The sequence below is a fragment of the Daldinia decipiens genome, assembly GCF_022478715.1.
Source record: "Daldinia decipiens strain CBS 113046 unplaced genomic scaffold F4813scaffold_21, whole genome shotgun sequence".
NCBI lineage: Eukaryota > Fungi > Ascomycota > Sordariomycetes > Xylariales > Hypoxylaceae > Daldinia > Daldinia decipiens.
The window spans coordinates 371,196-388,649 of record NW_026054564.1 but is presented as its reverse complement, the minus strand read 5'-3'; the positions used below and the strand labels follow the sequence as shown (position 1 = coordinate 388,649).

At 47.1% G+C, this 17,454-nt stretch overlaps 4 protein-coding genes across 4 annotated transcripts; 1 reads left to right on the top strand and 3 right to left on the bottom strand.

Moving 5' to 3' along the window:
- Positions 1-806: 806 nt before the first annotated feature.
- F4813DRAFT_363028 (DUF676-domain-containing protein) lies at positions 807-4,847 on the bottom strand. The gene has a single exon (XM_049243671.1). It carries the CDS (start codon positions 4,479-4,481, stop codon positions 1,158-1,160), a length of 3,324 nt encoding a protein of 1,107 aa, XP_049098695.1. The 5' UTR covers positions 4,482-4,847; the 3' UTR covers positions 807-1,157.
- A 2,827-nt stretch (positions 4,848-7,674) lies between these two features.
- F4813DRAFT_122923 (uncharacterized protein) lies at positions 7,675-10,803 on the top strand. Its single transcript, XM_049238621.1, has 4 exons — positions 7,675-8,791; positions 8,848-9,039; positions 9,113-9,625; positions 9,684-10,803. Exons 1-4 carry the CDS (start codon positions 7,911-7,913, stop codon positions 10,663-10,665), a joined length of 2,568 nt encoding a protein of 855 aa, XP_049098694.1. The 5' UTR covers positions 7,675-7,910; the 3' UTR covers positions 10,666-10,803.
- A 325-nt stretch (positions 10,804-11,128) lies between these two features.
- On the bottom strand, positions 11,129-12,887 carry F4813DRAFT_122949 (uncharacterized protein). The gene has a single exon (XM_049238623.1). The coding sequence runs from the start codon at positions 12,251-12,253 to the stop codon at positions 11,357-11,359; it is 897 nt and encodes a 298-aa protein (XP_049098693.1). The 5' UTR covers positions 12,254-12,887; the 3' UTR covers positions 11,129-11,356.
- A 2,396-nt stretch (positions 12,888-15,283) lies between these two features.
- Positions 15,284-16,635, bottom strand: F4813DRAFT_122909 (uncharacterized protein). The gene is made up of 4 exons (XM_049238620.1): positions 16,493-16,635; positions 16,385-16,436; positions 15,796-16,313; positions 15,284-15,741 (listed from the first exon to the last, which is right to left on the bottom strand). The coding sequence occupies exons 3-4, from the start codon at positions 16,247-16,249 to the stop codon at positions 15,716-15,718; spliced, it is 480 nt and encodes a 159-aa protein (XP_049098692.1). The 5' UTR covers positions 16,250-16,313; positions 16,385-16,436; positions 16,493-16,635; the 3' UTR covers positions 15,284-15,715.
- Positions 16,636-17,454: the final 819 nt, after the last annotated feature.

Sequence of the window (17,454 nt, the reverse complement as noted above, 5' to 3'; positions counted from 1 at the left end):
CCAGCCGTGGCCGAGCTTGTTTGTCCGGTTAAGAGTGAATGTTCGATTATGGAAGACAACTCAGATTTTATTAATACACCATGTAGGTATCAGATCAACGGAATATAATCTCACACCGACGATCCAGACGTAATTGAGTCCCTCGCTCTAAGGCTTGTCGACAAGATAAAAAGCGACTGTGCTTCTCAGCTACGACGCCGTTATATCCCATCCCATGGCTTCCTGCCTTCCGCCATCACAGCGTCAACGCCGTTAGCTATCCTAGTTTGTGAGAGGCTATATAGGACGAAGCGCACTGTTTAAGCACCATTAAAGAGACAAAGAGGTGGCTTTAGCTGGCTGTTTTGAGTTTGTTCCGCGAGATTAGTAGGAAGAGAATAGTTCTTCGCATGGTACGAGTAAAATCATATCTTAATAGTAATTGCTGAGGTCATTAGCGCGGTTGTGATTACGGAAAACAGAGAAGTGATGGTAACTGCTTGCACTTATCTAGGCTACAAAGAATGGCAGAGATATCCGGGATGAACCCGAGTGATTTAGGACCAGCCGGAAAGGTTCAAACTTATTGGATGAGATGAAAAGCAGCTAGCAGGTAGAAAAGCTGTTGATCATGGGTGATATTTCTCATCTTAGCTAGTCCTAGATTTCTACTAGAAGGTATTGATAACATAACTACGGCTCGGTTGCAACGTATCTATTCTTAACTGACATAAACTAACGTCGTCTTCTAAGTATAATATTATCAACTCAGGATTCCGAAAATGGCCCTAGCACCGCTACATTTAGGCCAAGTTGGCTAACGACAGTACGGGTTGCGGATGTCATGCCCGTGGCTACTAATGTAGGACTTATTTCGGGCTCGATATGTTGAAAAGAAAGCCAAGTCACATACATATCGATATATCGTAGTGAGTGGAATGATATTTGGTATGTATTATAAGTAATATATGTACGAAGTCGTTCGGTTCATGTAGCTCACTAATATCAAAATAAGATAATATGGTATCTCAGAATAGGCCTGGTCCTGTCATTCCAAACTGATGAATCAAAGATCTAACATGCTATGCCCAATTGCCCATGCTCCTCTATTGAGACTCCAATGCTAAATTAGTAATCCTATTTCCAGGGTTTAAAAAATACTTCCTGGAGAGGCTCTATTATTTTCTGTCTGCATTATTAAGCGCATTTCCGCTCGCGCTTCCGCCCCCTGGCTTTGGACTTATGGGACTTTGAGGGCTTTTAGGACTCTTCACTTTCTTTCCGGCGCCTTTACCTACAATCTTCTCTGTCCAATTCCAACCCGGGCTGGTTGCTCTTTGCTTGTCGTTGTCCTCGTGCCCTTGGGGTGTCTGGATCTTAGGCCTACCATAAGCCATATCCATATCGATTTCGCTATCATCCCCGCTGTCCGCAAACTCGCGATCGCTCCAGCTTGCAGAGTCGACCCTTTCATACGATGAACGAGGCGGCGAATCTCTTGAACTGTAACGAGTCGACTTTCTTTCCTGGGCTAGGGATGGTAGATCTGGAACAGCATCTGTGGCCTCGATAGCTTCACTTGCAGTATGCTTGTGGGTCATCGCACCGTATTTGCCTTTCCGGGGTTGGGCGTCTTCTTGTGTGTAGGTCTCAGCGCCGGTCTCGTCAGGTTGCTGGTCCATAGATTTTGCACGGTCACCAGTTTGCTCGGCTTCGTCTTGCATGCGAGCAGCTGCGCTGTCGCTAAAGTGAGCATCTACTAAGTGTTTGACAACAGGCCAACCAAAAGCATTGGCGAATTTGCGACGCACAATGATATTATTGTGCGCATCTGGCTCTAGTTTAACTAGGACCTTCCGCCAACTCAAGCCGCGGTGGTATGCACGAGCAATCTTTTCCTCAACCTTCATGTTGGAGCTGTCAACAACCTCATCAGTATCTCTGCTGGGGTCAGTATGCGCAGGATCATCATAGTCGTGAGTTGAAAGTTCAGAATCTGCATGCTCAACTCCGGCTTTCGGCGAAGGGAGATTCATATTCTCATCTTTAGAAGATGAAGAGGCGCCATTAGTGTTTGGCTTGTGCCGGAAGCTAAGTGTCTTGGTTGCACGTTTCTTGAGTGGTGGTGGTGGAATATCGGACGGATGATAGACGCGATCATGAAATATGGTCCGTGGACGCTTTGAAGGATCAATCAAGTAGTCCACCGTTGGTAACTTGGGATTAAGAATATCGCCCGCGGACTCAAAGAATGTCGTCCTCGGAGGAGCAGATACGTCATTTGTTGGGTCTTCGCTAAGCTCATGGCCGGAAGACACCTTCGACTTACTTGACGATGCCGAGTCCGTGGCTGCGTCTATTTTCAATGTTTGACTGCGCTGATAAATCTTGTTCTCTCGTGGAGACGGCGGAGGTGTTTTACGGGTTGCTGCTTTCTGCGGCTCGCTGGATTTGAAAAAGTTGAAAATTCCTGAGAATGCAAAGTCGTTATTTGTCTGTGAATTTTGGTTTGCCGGGCCCGTCTCCGAATGGGAAGTGGTTATGTTAAGACTGCGCCTGTCATCCTCTACAGTTGCGTTAGTTGGTGGCTGAGGTACTTCGTGAGGGTCGCTATGAGAGGACTCAGACTCGACGCCGGATTGTGATAACGATGGTGACTCTTCAGTTGTCGGCGACCAGGGACCTCTTCGTGACGACACATTAGCACCTGTCAATTCCGCCCACCCGAATCCGACGACGGTTTCAACCAAGCCGGCTTCACGTCGAGCCTTTTCTACCCGACCAAGTCCTTGCCAGTCTAGAAATAATAGGCAGCTTGTGCGTAGCGGTACAATCCCATCATTTACCACATTGGAATAGACAGTTCGGTTGCGAAACTTCTTCAGCGCCGTATGTGCTGGGCCGCTTGGTAGGATACGCAGCAGCGGTTTTGACTCTGGCTGTACCTCTCCCATTACCTTCTTGTGGGCGCTCTCCCCGAGGGTACCTACTAATGCGCCCCATCCGCTTCTGGCAATAGTCGGTGCCCGCCAAGTAAGGCCCAGATCTTGCCCGGTTCTCCCGACGAGGCCAAAGTCCAGAGCGAATTTGACATATAAAGGGTTCTCGTTGCTAAGGCCTAATAACGGAGATGCAAGGGTAATGAAGTTGATCGGCCGTATCAAGTCAAAAAAATGAGGGGAGTGCTTCTGGATATACGCTATAGCATACACCTGAATGAGGCCTCCTAGTGAGTGCCCAACAAAACTGATGCTGGTAAACTGGAACTTGCGGTTCTCCTCGTCATGCTGGCCCTTGTGTATGGTGCTGTTTTTATGAGCAGGTTTCCCCGATGCATCATCACCCCCACCGTCATTTTTGAAAGCATTGGCAATGCTTCCAGTCGCCGCCTTTTTCCTCGATGGCAGAAAAGGCTGGTCTGGGTAAGTCATGGAGAGCACCCAACGTGCCAAACGTTTGCCAAGAAACTTGATGCCCCTTTCTGTTCGAGTAGCATTTCCAGAAAAGCCTCTTACTACGACTTCTTCTTCGTCGTATTCGTCGTCATCAGCATTAGGAGGGTCGCCTTTTTCAGCCCTTTCTCGTGCTTTCCTGGCTCTCGCATCAGCCTTCGCTTGTTTCGCAGCTGTATCGATACTCTCCTTCATGTATAGCATATCAGCTCCAAGGTTACTATGCAAGCCATGCGTTACAACAACTAGGTGGATTTTCCTTGGTGGCTGCTTTTTTACATTATCATCTTCCGTCTCTGTCGGCTCCGCAACACTACCGGTTGCCTTGCTCACACTCGATGCTTTGTGATTTCCATGGTCCCACTCGTCCCAGCCAGGAAGCGGTGGCGTATTCCAGAGACTTGCCGTATCCTCAACCTTTAAGGCAATAGCCTTCGAAAAGACACCCTTCGGCTGGGCGGGGTGATGGCCATCTTTTGCGCCTATACTTTGTTGAAAATCGGTTACCTTGCCGGGTTGTGGGACCTGAGCTTGACCGCCTATGACTGGCACGCCACCGGGATTTAGACTCTTTTCGTCGCGCGCAAGCAAAACCTCGTAGCCCACGGCTGCACTGTTGGAGAAAATCACCTGGCTCGTAACCTCTACGATCCAGCTCGCAGTTTTGGGGACCTCTTCATTCGTAGTATCGTAGCCAAAGTCACCCCTCGAAGCCCCTGTTCCGGCGCTCTGGCGAATGTTGTCCGGTACGATCAACTGGCATGACCACGTGCCTCCAGCCTTGAGCATAGGCTCAAATTCGGGGACTCCATAACGTTGGGGGTTCTCAAACTTGCTATTAGGATCGTAGTGGGCGGGACAGGCGGAAACGTCTAGAGTATATGGGCCGTGGATAAAGGCGGCTCGCAGGGGAATAGGGGAAGTATTGCGGATTCGTAGGTATAGAACGTCGGGCGAGGGTAGTATTCGGTCGTGCGACGGCGCATAAGTTACGGTGTAGCGGATGACTTCACCAATTTTGACGCTGCCAACCTGGTGCAGGAGAAGCATGATTCAGAGGGGTTCCCCGCGAGAACCAATCATCGACCTGGAGACACTAGATGCGGTCAACGGTCTATGACGAAATATAGACGAATCGTTAACATGAGAAGGCGAGCTCTAGATGGTAGAACTGGGAGGATCGGCAGGGCACATTGGAGAATGAGGTATCGACATATTACAGGTGCGTTTGCAAGTGCGTTTATAGGTGCGTAAGGAGACCAGCGGAAATGAAAATTTAAAAGATGATTAGAGTGATCATTGCGTGGTTTTAGTGGGAGTCAGCGTCGATCGTATGGGATCGTGAATGTATGAAAGTGGTACTGATGTAAAAAGTAGGGTCTAAGAAGCACGCGGACAAAGTTGAACAGAGATCCATGGATCGGCAGGGTCGGGCAGCTGTTGCTACCGATAATGTGGCTACCGATAACAATGTGCTGCAGTACCGACGTCACAGACATTACAGTGCACTAAAATAGCGCCGCCACGCTTAAGTTACCGCTTCTATGTACCCAAAAGCTACAACCCCCATACCACTTCTACATTTCCCCTTTTAGCAACATTTAAGACCTACATCATGGTGTTCACTACACGTAAGCAGCTTCGGATATGGGTTGCGTTTCTCATCCGCAGTCTTATCATCCGAACTTACTCTTAAGCTGAAGGATGATCCTTGTGTCTTAGCGAATATAATATCTTTATCGTGTGCCTGTCGTCTCATTTCTTCATGCGCTATGATGAGTTGCTTAAGTATCCAGGTATCTAATTCGTTCAATAATGCAACTAGAAACTTATGAGTTAAACAACAAATGACTCGAGCACTATCTACTATATAATATGATATAGACTAAGGGGAAAGACCGCGCTTTGAAAATTGTTACAAGGAGCTTTTCGTCAAAATATAACTGATATAACATATGTCAGTGCCTTTCGTTCGCGGGTATTAATACTCGCATTCTATTCTCTATATAAGATAACCTAATATTCTATATGTTGTCTAACAGCTTGTTGGCACTCTTCACCTATAAAGCCACCCAACTGCTTGAGCAACCCCCTTTTAAACCTAAAGTTGAGCTTGACATATTTTAATATTTTGATGCATATCTACCTAGGTATTGAGTTTAATGGCTATATTGTGTGTTTACGATGTTGGAACTTGTACTTACTACCCATCTGGTAAACTAGAAGTAGAGACAAGTTGAGGAATTAACCCTTGAGATAGCCCGCGTATAAGACATACCCAAAAGTGAGCATCTTATTGTTTTATTGTCTGGAAGGATACACTTTATCAGAAAACTTCCTAAAGGCGAGACGCTGGATATTAATATATGATTGTAGGGCTGTGTAATAGTTATCCAGTATTAAGAAGAGGATCCAAGCTGCTTCGAGCGGAATCAAAATACTAGGTTACATCATTGTCTCAAAAAGCTCATATATTACATAAAATATATATATATATTAAATATAAATATCAATCTCTTAAACTTGCTGGTTTTTCGAAGAAGCTTCGGGTTGTGTAGAATACTTGTTGTTCAGGACTCCATACTTACATCTCAATGTTAAGACATAGGTTAGTTAGGTATGTACGGTTACTTTTACGAGTCTCTTAAGTTCCTAAAGGATCGGAGATTTGGGATAACTACCCGCGAATAACTTACGGGATGTCTAATTATACTGAGTCACTCATTATAATTGCTCTTCGTTGTGCATAAAAATATTGACGGATCGGTAGCGATGTCGCCGTGTCTTATTTGGGCTTAGTATTGATTGATCAGTCTAATTGTACGGCCCACGCCGAAGGGCGGCGGAGCTTGTTTTTATATCTGATTTACAATCCAGTTACTTGGGAAGGATAGAACTTCCTTATTGATCAATATACTGCAAATAATCTAGAATTAACCAAATAAATGTTCACTTGAACCAGAGAACGACAATTCAAGGTTACCGGGCTAGTATGGTGTTGACAACATTGAAGCTACCTGCTTGATATATGCAAGCTACCAAAGCTGAAGGACGTAGGTACCTAGGCTAGGGAGAAATACATACTACTACATATCAACACGGCGAAGCGGGCTTTTGGGGCATGCATTCCCTCTAGCATACTTGCGGTAAAGATTCACGGGATGGGCCGTTAGGCTTGAGGCTGCACAGGGCTGGTTGGTCCGGCTAGCTTTACATATGTAGTTGGAACTTTCGAAACTCGCTGTTGTTGTACAGCAGCATTCTTCTGCTACGATGTAGTAGTACGGACCGGTCGAATAGGCAGTGTTGTGTCAGATACGTAAGTAGGTATCCGACTTAGTAACACTAGCACAGGAATCGAGGCAGGCTACACGGCTAAACGCCCTACCACCTGGATCATACCTCAGGAACCATGGTAATCATTAATATATAGGGGCGAGCAGCGAACAGTAAATAGTGATCTATCGTAGGATACGGCTTTCTTGTGTAACTTACTCTACCTGCCTGCGTGCCTGATGACTGATCATCCAACCACCCCTTTTTAATGCATTGGAAGGATGATTTCTTGGAATATTGGAATAAATGACGACGATCAGGAGGAGCTAACGCACTCGTGACGAAGGATTTTCTGTCTTCAATGGTATTTTTTACTCCGAGTCACTTGATTGGAATTGCTCATCACAGAAAATGTCCCCCTTCTAAACCTGTGTGCGACTGGAGAGGTTAGAGCTCTGTTATTTTTTTTTTTTTTTGTATTTTTTTTTCTCAACGTGACGAACGGGCTGGAACTTGACATGTGTGAGGGGCATCTGGCATGGAGGGACCAGTCAGGAGCCAGGTTTTTAGTCGCGCTTATGCCGCTAGAATCACTGTCCAACCAACGAAAGGTCGTTTTCTAGGGGTTCCCGGCCACTTAGGTCCACTCAAACAACCATTCGGGCCACTCCCCAAGGACCCCCAGGTGAAGATCGTAGGTGAGGGTCAAAACAGAGGGGTAGGGGGATAGCCAGCAAAGGCGGAGACAGTAATAGTTATTCCTTACATATCGTACAATACTGTATCAGAATTATGTTCGGGTTAGAACCGATATTTGCCCTGACCACCTGTTCTCCCTTGTCTCACCTCCACAGCTTTTCCATACCTCACCTCTCGTAACTCTCCTCACGCCAGCGCGATCCAGTTATCGTGTAGGATCCTGTAGACGATTAAATCGTAATTAGGTGCCATCACACATCATTGTCCTACGACTTTGACGTCTATTGGGGATGTTTTCGCCCGATACTGCACATCCCACTCCTAATGCAGACTGCAACCATACAGCCCAATCAGCACTGAATTGAGTGCATGCAACTAGCCATTCAGGAGTAACCAGCTGTTCATTTCCCACGATACCGGCAGGACTCCTCAACCAACCGAAGGAGTAGAGCAAAGACGGTCTCTTCTACGAATCCGTAGGTACGGGGCTGATACAACGGACGAATGGCACAATCACAGCATGTCGCAGCCAAGCAGCGGGCCAGACGTCGACACCAGACACGCAGTCCCTCCCCATCTCGCCACCATGATTGGGACTCACGACATAATCCCAACCCCCATTCGCTGCCTTACCGACCCCGAGGACCTGAAATACACAGGTTTGCCGGTAGAAATCTAAAAATTTATTCTCATCAAGGTGCACCGCAGTCCGAAGACGACGACTCAGATGCTACCGACCCAATGCCTCATCCACAGCAGCAACTGACCCGTCCCCGGTCGGCCACCGTCGGGTCTCGGAACGGGAAAGGTCGGGCAGTGTATCTCGAGGTAGAAGACGGCGATGACGATGACGAACAGGCGAAGATGATTTCGAGACTCAGGTCTAGATCCAGACCCAGGACGCAATCGAGACACAGGACTAGGAGCATGACCAGGAGCGTGACCAGTAGCAGCGGAGACGATGAGACCTACGAACTTTCGACACCACCGAGATCCACCCCCTTGTATCGATCCAGGCCTACCTCGAGGATTCCATCACCGTCATCATCGAGAAGTTCAAGCGTTGACACCGAGTCATCGGATTCCACAGAGGATGAAAGACTTAAGCGCCGAGCCCGCAAAAGACCAGCCCAAGTCCCAGTAACCCCGCCTCCACCCCCGGTCGACCGGGTCTCCCGCCGACGGCAACGATCAAGACATCGAGAAAGACCTGCCTATGAAGAAGATACAGATGAAGAACCCGAATACGAAACTACGCTTCGTCGTTTGCGAGAAAGGTCCAAATCAGTGCCGCGATCAGGACACATCGAGTCACGAAGCACGTCCCGGATTCGTCCTCGTCATCGAGATCATTACGATGAGCCAGAGGCTGGTTCATCAAGACGGTAAGCATGCAGATAATTTAATAATGCCCAGCAGCTGATACTGACGATCCTATTAGACCTCATCGGAGGAGGTATTATGAATCCGATGTGGGATACACTGCGAAGCCCTCGCTTCCACGGGCGCATACTGCTCCCAGTTCACATGTAGCGTCCCAGAGTATGACTTCCTCCTCAATATCTTCTCCAGCTTTTCTGAATAGGGTTGTGGGTTCAGGACTCCCGTCGCCGCCCGAAAAGCACTCGAAGATGTAAGTTTGCCAAGCAAATCCAGCAATAAGTCGCCGATAAATGATGCAAATCTAATTGATTGCCTTTGAACAGGGTGGAGTGCATCGTGTGCCTCGACGACCTACCGTCTTCAAAGACGGCCAAGCTGAAGTGCGGGCATCGGATGTGTAAGTCATGCCTAAAGCGCAGCTTCAAGCTCTCCGTCAAAGACCCAGCGCAGATGCCTCCGAGATGCTGCACGTCAGATTGCATCCCGCTAAAGCACGTCGATAACCTGTTCGACATCGATTTCAAGAAGACTTGGAACCGGAAGTTCCACGAATTTTCTACTCGGAACCGTGTGTACTGCCCGGGTAAGAGATGCGGCCGATGGATCAGACCAGACCAGATCCAGCAACACCGCAATGGTCGCAAGGTGGGTAGATGCGGTAGCTGTCATACTCGCGTATGCTGCGACTGCAACAACAAGTGGCACGGCTCCGGCCAGTGTCCTGCTGACGAAGAGACGAACCAGATTCTGCAGCAGGCCAAAGAAGAGGGATGGCAGCGTTGCTTCAACTGCAGAAATATGGTAGAACTAAAGGAAGGCTGTAATCACATGACTTGGTAAGACATCGTTCTTTATGATGACTAGGAGTTTGTGAGGGTCTAATGAGGAATTTAGTCGTTGCGGTGCGGAATTTTGCATGATTTGTGGCCTAAAGTGGAAGACTTGTGAATGCCCGTGGTTCAACTATGATGGCGCCGACGCCGACGGACTTGAGCATATGCAGATTCCAGAACCGATGATAGACCGCGAGAGGTTAGGCCTCAGAAGTGCCCCGCCTGCTCAGGGCTTTGCCCCGGCTTTTGATGCTAGACGCTCGCCCGGCAACGGACTACGAACTCGACCAAGTCCCTACGATGACGAGCTTATCCGCAGGCGTCTTCAAGAACAACGAGACGAAGAATTGGCACGGCGGCTTCAGTTCGAGGACAGTGAAGATGAATATATGGATCCTGCTGAGGACATTATGGGTTTCGGAAACAACACCGTCACCAACAACACGGCGCCTTTCAACAAGAATAACCCCTATAGACGTCGAGCACAGACTGTAGTCGCGCCTCCAGCACCTGCGCCGCCACCAGTAGGGCCATTCGAAAGGACAGCGGGTTCGGTTGCAGACTATGTCACCGGAGTGAACAGGGCACGCGGCCTTCGTGCCAGCTCGATGGAACGTCGTCTTGCCGACCGGTTCGAACAGCGCCAAAACCCTAGCCCGGCTCCCCAAGGCTTCGGGCAAGGCATACCGCCTCCCCCAGCCCCTCCCCGAGCGATGGGCCCGCCGCCGCTACCGCCCCAAGCCCCCTTAACGACCCCTCCTATGATGCGTAGACACACCGTGGACGATGAAGAATTATACGAGATCCCACGAGCCAGTCGAATTCCCGAACGGATGCTCCCCAGACGAGCCGCGACGCGCGGCTACATGGACGACTCGGCTCTGTACGAGCCTGGACCCCGGGTGCGGCACCGCCAGCGAGCTGCGTCGACATCGCCCAAGGACTCCGTTCTCGCCGGCCTCACCGGGCCCGGACGCGGCATGCACCGCGTATACGAATGGGTTGAGCACGTCGAGCAGGACCCGCACACGCTCGCTACGTAGAGATTCGATCACCATCATCAGCAGCAGCAGCAGCATAATGTTAGGGAAATGGATTATTTATGGAGAGGAACGTTTTCCCGTACTAGGGCACATGTGTTTTGACGATTTGTTCATGAAGAAGATGCATGAAATGACAATATGGTTTGCTAGGATTTTCTACGGATCTCCTTTTGTGGCAAGTTGTATCACCATCTACATCAATACGTTCATGCAGCAGCATTATTACACGAGTTAACTTTATTATTCGAGTGGGCTCTGCATTAATATTACTGGGTATGGTTTTTAAAGTCTCAGGACGCTTTGTAACTGCACTCGGGTCGGGTCTAGGATCAATCAATCAGGAGTTGCGGAACGACATTATCCCATCGCTATTCTTTTTTTTTTTCAGGGGTATTTTTATTTATTTTTTTACAGGCATTTTTACAAGGAGAAACAGAACTATCGCTTTTTTCTCTCTCTCTTCTACCGACATAGAAAAACACAAAAAACAATTATCGATTCTTCTGTGCCACTCGCTCCTGAGAAATGACATCTTTTCCTAATACAAGTACATAGTAGTAAAGACAATGAACTTCTGAACATTAGGGGATATATCTACAGTACAATTTCAGAACTGGAACACTTTGCCCGCGGAAATGACTGATGGCCTTGCCTAGACGCTTTGCATTCTCCCATCGTACAATTATTATTTTTAGTATCGAGAAATGGGTTCCCCTTTCATATCCATAACAGCAGGTCCCGGTGCTTCTGTGAGATGGTACATCGGCGGTTCTAACGGCATGGGAGTCTGGCCCATCTGGTACGCGCTCGCTTCGGGTTGCGGCTCGGAAGATTGGAGTGCTGCTACCGCTGCGTATGCGGGAGGCTTGTCGCTTAATCCGTGTGCCGGTACTGGGGACAATGGAGATACGGCACTGGATGTAACCGATGGAGAATATGTAAGTGCCGGAGTTGGTAAAGCCAGACCAGACATTGACGAATTTGTTATTGATGGAGATGGGACTTCCCCTGGATAAGGTGTACGTTGGAACCTGACATTATGCTCGGAGGGGTTTTGGCTTCCGGGCATAGATCGGGTTGGCGGAGTTGGTAAATGTGTGTCCTGGGGAGAGAATTGATAGTTGCTTTCCAGCTCATCTTGCTTCCTGTGCTGCTCTAGTATACGCTGTCTCCTCCTAGGTCGGATACGGAGGAAATACCACACGGCCAGAAGGAATAAGAGTGCAATAAAAGCGCCTATTACAGCTCCTGCTATCATCCCACTGCCGTGATGCTTCTCGTCATTGTCATCGTCGTTGCCATTGCGCTCCTCCTCTTTCTCATGTTGCTCCTTTATATATTCGCGAAACTTGTCACAAAAGGGAAGATCGGGCTCGTCGCCATCAGGATCACATCCTGGATCCCTAGAGACAACCACTCCTTTATGATATATGTCGACTGAAGCTAGCCTTGCCTCAAGTGACTGGGAGATTTCAATGGGTCTTCTTGATTTAAGTGTCAACTCCCTTCCATCGGACCGTCTCGTTTGCGCTGTGTTGTCCGCGGTGACGCTGGCTACAAGCGCCAGTAACATATAAGGGAAACGCATAACGAGTGATGGTACGGTGCACGTAAAAATCGATATCTGGAACCCAAAACTGACCACAAGGTAGATGAATACTATAACACAGCTAGATTCATAAAGCTAAAAACTAGCCTATTACAAACGAAAGAGAATGTGAAGAGGGTAGTTGGCTAGCTAAGTGGGAAGAGAGGATAGCGGTCTATCTTGGACATCCGAGCGGCAGGACTTTGCCAAGGTGTGTGTTTGTTGCAGCCACCAAAAGCCCCAAGAACCGCAGCTCGTTGCAGCAACTTCACGGGGTTGACTTCGTACTGGCTTAACCTGCCTATTGAAAGGATTGATAGGGCGTACATATAACCAATTACGAGGGAACAGAAGCTGCACTGCCCCGATGGTGGAGGATGCGCGAATCAGCTCGTTCTGGTGACACGTCTTACACGGGGCTCCACATAAGAAATCGAGAATACCTCTATAGCTCATAGCCCCGAAGGATGGGGAACTACTGACGCGAGCATTGCTTACGGCCTGGCGAGTCTCGCAAGTCTGGTAAAACAATTATCCTATTGTTTCTCCCGGACGTGGGGCGGCGAAGGCCGGGACTGATGCCGAGACTCGCACTGGGTCGTGCGTATCGGGGACCGAGAAACTTATGTTAATCTATAAATTGGTCTTTAAGTCCGCTCTCAGTCTTTAGGTACTTATCAATATCGAGACAAGTCTATACTTTCAAGTAAGGCCCTAGGTTAGTAAACACATGACTCGTGAGGTTAGATATTACAGTCTTTATGCAAGCAGACGGCACTCCCTAGCCGACTTAGAACTAGATAAACGCGCACACCGTGGCTGAGACCTCGCACCGCAGCATCCGTAAGAAAAGGAGTTCTTATCTAATCCCGTCGATAATCAATAACCGTCTACGGTTTAGATATTGTGACGGTCTCTTCCCTCGCGCTTACGGAGGGCAGGGTAGGATCCTTTTAGGGCGGCTAGGGTACAGCAATAACAAGATACGCTTATAACATTTCAGATTGGTTTCTTCTTTAGCACTGTAGATCGTTTCCTCTTGACATCGACCATCTGGCTTCTCTTAGGGCCAATAGCCCCCACGTCCAAGTGGAAACCAAGAATGGCTGACCCTTTAGATGCCATGCCATTTCATGCACAAACATGCAGAACGATGTTCGTGAAAGGCAGTTTTTTTTCTTGTTTTCATGACCCTCACCCGCTTTGGTTACTCCGGATGAGAGTTTCTACTGGGCGCCAAGCACCGAATCAGGGCATCGGTCAACTGTGTAATAAGTGCTGACAGCGCAGCTAAATCGACAGCGTGCGTTGGGCATCTAGAGAAATGGTAGGCCCATTAGGCATCGTGATAGGCAATGCAGCAATAGTAAGAAGTCGGCCCCGACGAGACCGCCTCTTTTTCATCGATAGCCTGAGTGTTACGAAACGTTATAAGGGCTTTATTTTAATTAATTGAACCACGAGGCTGGCCTGACACTGCACCCAAGGTCGTACCAAGCCACTCCATGACAAGCGAGGAAATATGTAGCGATACCTACATCAAGCAGGCTTTAAGTGAGACCGGACATACGAACTCGCTGCATTTTGAAACATCGTTCGGCCTCCCACATTTTTAACATGTAATATACTGTCCCGATTATTGACCTCCCGGCGGGTTAGAAGTTCAGGTAGTCTTAGATTGCACGGCTAGCGGCCTCATCACCGCCTCCAGAAATCCTTAACAGCCTCTATACGATATAGAGTTAAACATAATGGCTTAACTGGATACCTAAGATATTCATATACGAAAATCGAGAATAATTAATAAGGCTGCATGCAACAAGGTATAGGTATAGGCAAGATGTCGGTAGTTCATAAGACCTGCATATAAGCGAAGTTCGCTGCAGCGTCCGACATCGAGACAATACAACCGTGTGATTGGTTCCCCGGCACGGCAGTGGCTAGATAGCCGTGTTTACCAATTTATACTTATTTTTCTTGTTCGCCGTCTTCATTTGTACATGGATATACGTATACGCACCAAGAATATCATACTTATGGAACACCGCCATAGTGACACGATATCGGGGTTGACATCTGCTGCACCCCTGAGATGAGACAATTATCGCCAAGAGAACTACTCCTATTTCCCTAGCAGTATCTCCATTCAGAAAGGTATCCATCGGCCAACCTTGTGTCCTCAAACATTATCAGCCCCTTGTTATTTGTACTACTAACGAAAGGTCAGACGTATGAGGGATGAGCCGTTGAGTATACAGCTTGCTTAGCTACCTATCTAGAGTCACCGTATTTCTAGCAATCTTATTCACTCACCCTTGGCCATTTAATGTAAAAGAACCGACCTAGCAATGAGAACATTGTAGATACCTTTTGAAAGCTACAAGCGTTGACAACAGCAACAAATCGAACTTTGATGCCTGTTAACTAACATGAGCTAAGTAGCTCACTGATCAGCTGTAGAAAGCCCTTTTAAATCTTTTAAGAGGTAGAAATAAAACTCATCCATCCCAATACAACTTTTGATGAGAGGTGGGATTGGACTATGTTTATATCAATTCTCATTTTTAACACTCAATGTTATATATCTAACTAAGCTAGGACCATTATTGCCTGTGGATGAATGGACTAAACAATGTGCCCCTATCTTAAGTGACTATTAAGGATTTGAGCCTCCTTTCATTTTCGTGGCTGAACAGGTAGCCACTAATCCCACCATCGATTCTATCTAGAGGTTGATGACCAGATAGTTCGGTATCCTCATTAATAAAATTATCTATGCCACTATATGGTTTATGGATAAATCGGCTAGGTTGATAATGTCACGAGGTAGAACTAAACAGTAGGGAAACAACTTCGTTGTTCCGCGAGGAACTCTAATATATCTACGAGAGTCTGCGTCTATACATAGGTACTGAACATGTCCTTTGTTTTAGATGTTTTATTTACAATCTTGACAGATGATTTAAGTTTCATACTTTAGATAGACGAGCGATCAAATACGCCCGACGTCTTCCTATTATATATATCACTCTCATAATATTTAATACTAGAATGCTAGATATACCTTAAACTCTTACATTGCTACAAACAAAGCTCATCAAAATCACAGAAAAGTTTGAAATCGTTAATTGCGGATAAATCATCTCATTGAGGTAAACGTGATAAGAATCATCTTCCAAAATCCCAACTAATCCCATTCCCATTCATCCAGCCATCTTCTCGTGCCACTTAATCTAGAGCTATAGGCATCTAAATAAAGGACAGACCCCAATGATCCATGATATTATCGAGTTGATGAGAGGCCAATGGTAATTGACATAACAATGAAAGCACTTCAGGGCATTACCCTCTCCCATCCCCTTTCCTACATATCCCGCCCTATATATCCTAAACTCATAACATAGACCCTCTAATTATAGCAATTGCCATAGGGTATATTCACGGGACGTGGCGGCGTATCAATTAATTGATGACGACAGCGTTTATTTCTGCACAGTAGTAGTTAGCACCATATATGACTAGATTTCTTCATGGTTACTCACGTGTCTTCTGAATGATAGCCTGGATTTGAGGAACAAGGGACTGGTCGATGAGAGAAGTGATGTCAAAGCCGCTGATGCCGTTGATGAGACCAAGGTCGAAAACATTGAGTTGGAGGGAGCTAAGATCGAAGTTGCCGAAGATACCGAGGCCGCTGAGCTGGGACAGGAGAGCAATCTGCTGCAGCTGGAGAAGCGCGTTGATATCAAAGCCGTTGTTGGAAAATAGCCCCTGGAAGTTGCCAATGTTCAGGTTGTTGAAGGCAGCCAACTGAGCAAATGATTGCAAGTCAAATTGGTTGATAGCGAGCAGGTACTGAAGATCCTGGTTGGCAAAGCCGAAGTTGTTGAAGGAACCAATGTCAATAACAGCTCGCTTCTCAGGAGTAGTAATGGCAGTAGGAGCGGCGGTAGCGACAGCGGCGAGAGCGCTAACAAAGATAGTGGAGGCCTTCATATTGAATAGGTAGGTATAGTGAGTGTTGAGATATTAATAAAAAAATTAGTTAATATGAGCACAGCTGTGTGTATCAGTTAGCCTTGTTACTAATGATAGGATCTATTTCAGACCACTTGATATTGTCCGACTTACCTCGAAGGTTCTAATGAATGTATATAAAGAATGAAGTGAACAACGAGCACAGCTATCGAATGTTAGTTAAGGTTGTCGAACCAGTTAAGAGGAAGACTCAAAACTCACCTCTGAAGGAATGAATGAGAGAATGGATCAAGAGGTCTGAAGATGTCTGTAGATTGGTGGTGGGATAGCAAGAAGAAGAAACATATCCAGATGAGATGAACATCGTCTTATATATCAAATGGCATGCCATGTTGATCGGACGGCAGGAGGGCTAGAAACAACGCCAAGCTTTTGAGGGGACATAATAACTCGGAACATCGTCGAAGGGGGGTTCCGGCGCGTGTCAAGATGTAGAAAGCCTCAGGTAGAGTAAAACAAGCCGAGTCTAGGGAACATATCCTGAATGGAGACATTCAATAGCTCGTGGGGATGTCTTGGCAGAAATAACCATAATGATTGCATCCTTGCATGGACGCAAACCTCAATAGCCGAAAGGCCCCTGTTGCTCTTTGCGTGCTGGGCTCAACAAAAAAACAGGTTGTCTACCTCATGACGGGGGAGCTGTGGGTGACATTGCTTATCCACGGAAGGCTTTTTCCCGGAAGCCAAAGCGTAGATCAGAAGTGTACCCATCTCAGGGGTAATAGTAGTCTAATTAACCTTAGCTGGAACAAGATCTGACTATGCTAATCGTCTGTCATGTACTATGCCATGTGATATACTTTTATTACTACCGGATTTCCCCGTGCGAACTGGTGACTCTTTGACGCTGTTACATGAAGCTAGTTCAACAACTCGCTTGATCGTCGTCAAGGATTGGCGATACCGTTTCCCGCAGTTTTCGCTACCGAAAAGAATACAGCACAGTTGGTAGAACATCTTACTGATATGGTAGAGAAAAGAGTTCGCCTGAAATTATCACTTCCGAGTAATATTCGTGTTTACAAAAATTTGACGTGGTTTGTATAACTAGCGGATGAGTTGAAGTTGAAAGACTGCTATCGCCCAAGCGCTGTCAAGATCTTGGCAGAGTCTTAGCTAGGACAAGGGTCAAATGCAGGGTCTGCCTTTCACTGGCAAGG

Coding starts and splice junctions, on each gene's coding strand:
- F4813DRAFT_363028 (XM_049243671.1), bottom strand. CDS start 4,481: ATGCTTCTCCTGCACCAGGTTGGCAGCGTCAAAATTGGTGAAGTCATC.
- F4813DRAFT_122923 (XM_049238621.1), top strand. CDS start 7,911: ATGGCACAATCACAGCATGTCGCAGCCAAGCAGCGGGCCAGACGTCGA. Junction 8,792..8,847: donor GAGGCTGGTTCATCAAGACG/GTAAGCATGCAG, acceptor CGATCCTATTAG/ACCTCATCGGAGGAGGTATT. Junction 9,626..9,683: donor GGCTGTAATCACATGACTTG/GTAAGACATCGT, acceptor TGAGGAATTTAG/TCGTTGCGGTGCGGAATTTT.
- F4813DRAFT_122949 (XM_049238623.1), bottom strand. CDS start 12,253: ATGCGTTTCCCTTATATGTTACTGGCGCTTGTAGCCAGCGTCACCGCG.
- F4813DRAFT_122909 (XM_049238620.1), bottom strand. CDS start 16,249: ATGAAGGCCTCCACTATCTTTGTTAGCGCTCTCGCCGCTGTCGCTACC. Junction 15,742..15,795: donor GGCTATCATTCAGAAGACAC/GTGAGTAACCAT, acceptor ACTACTGTGCAG/AAATAAACGCTGTCGTCATC.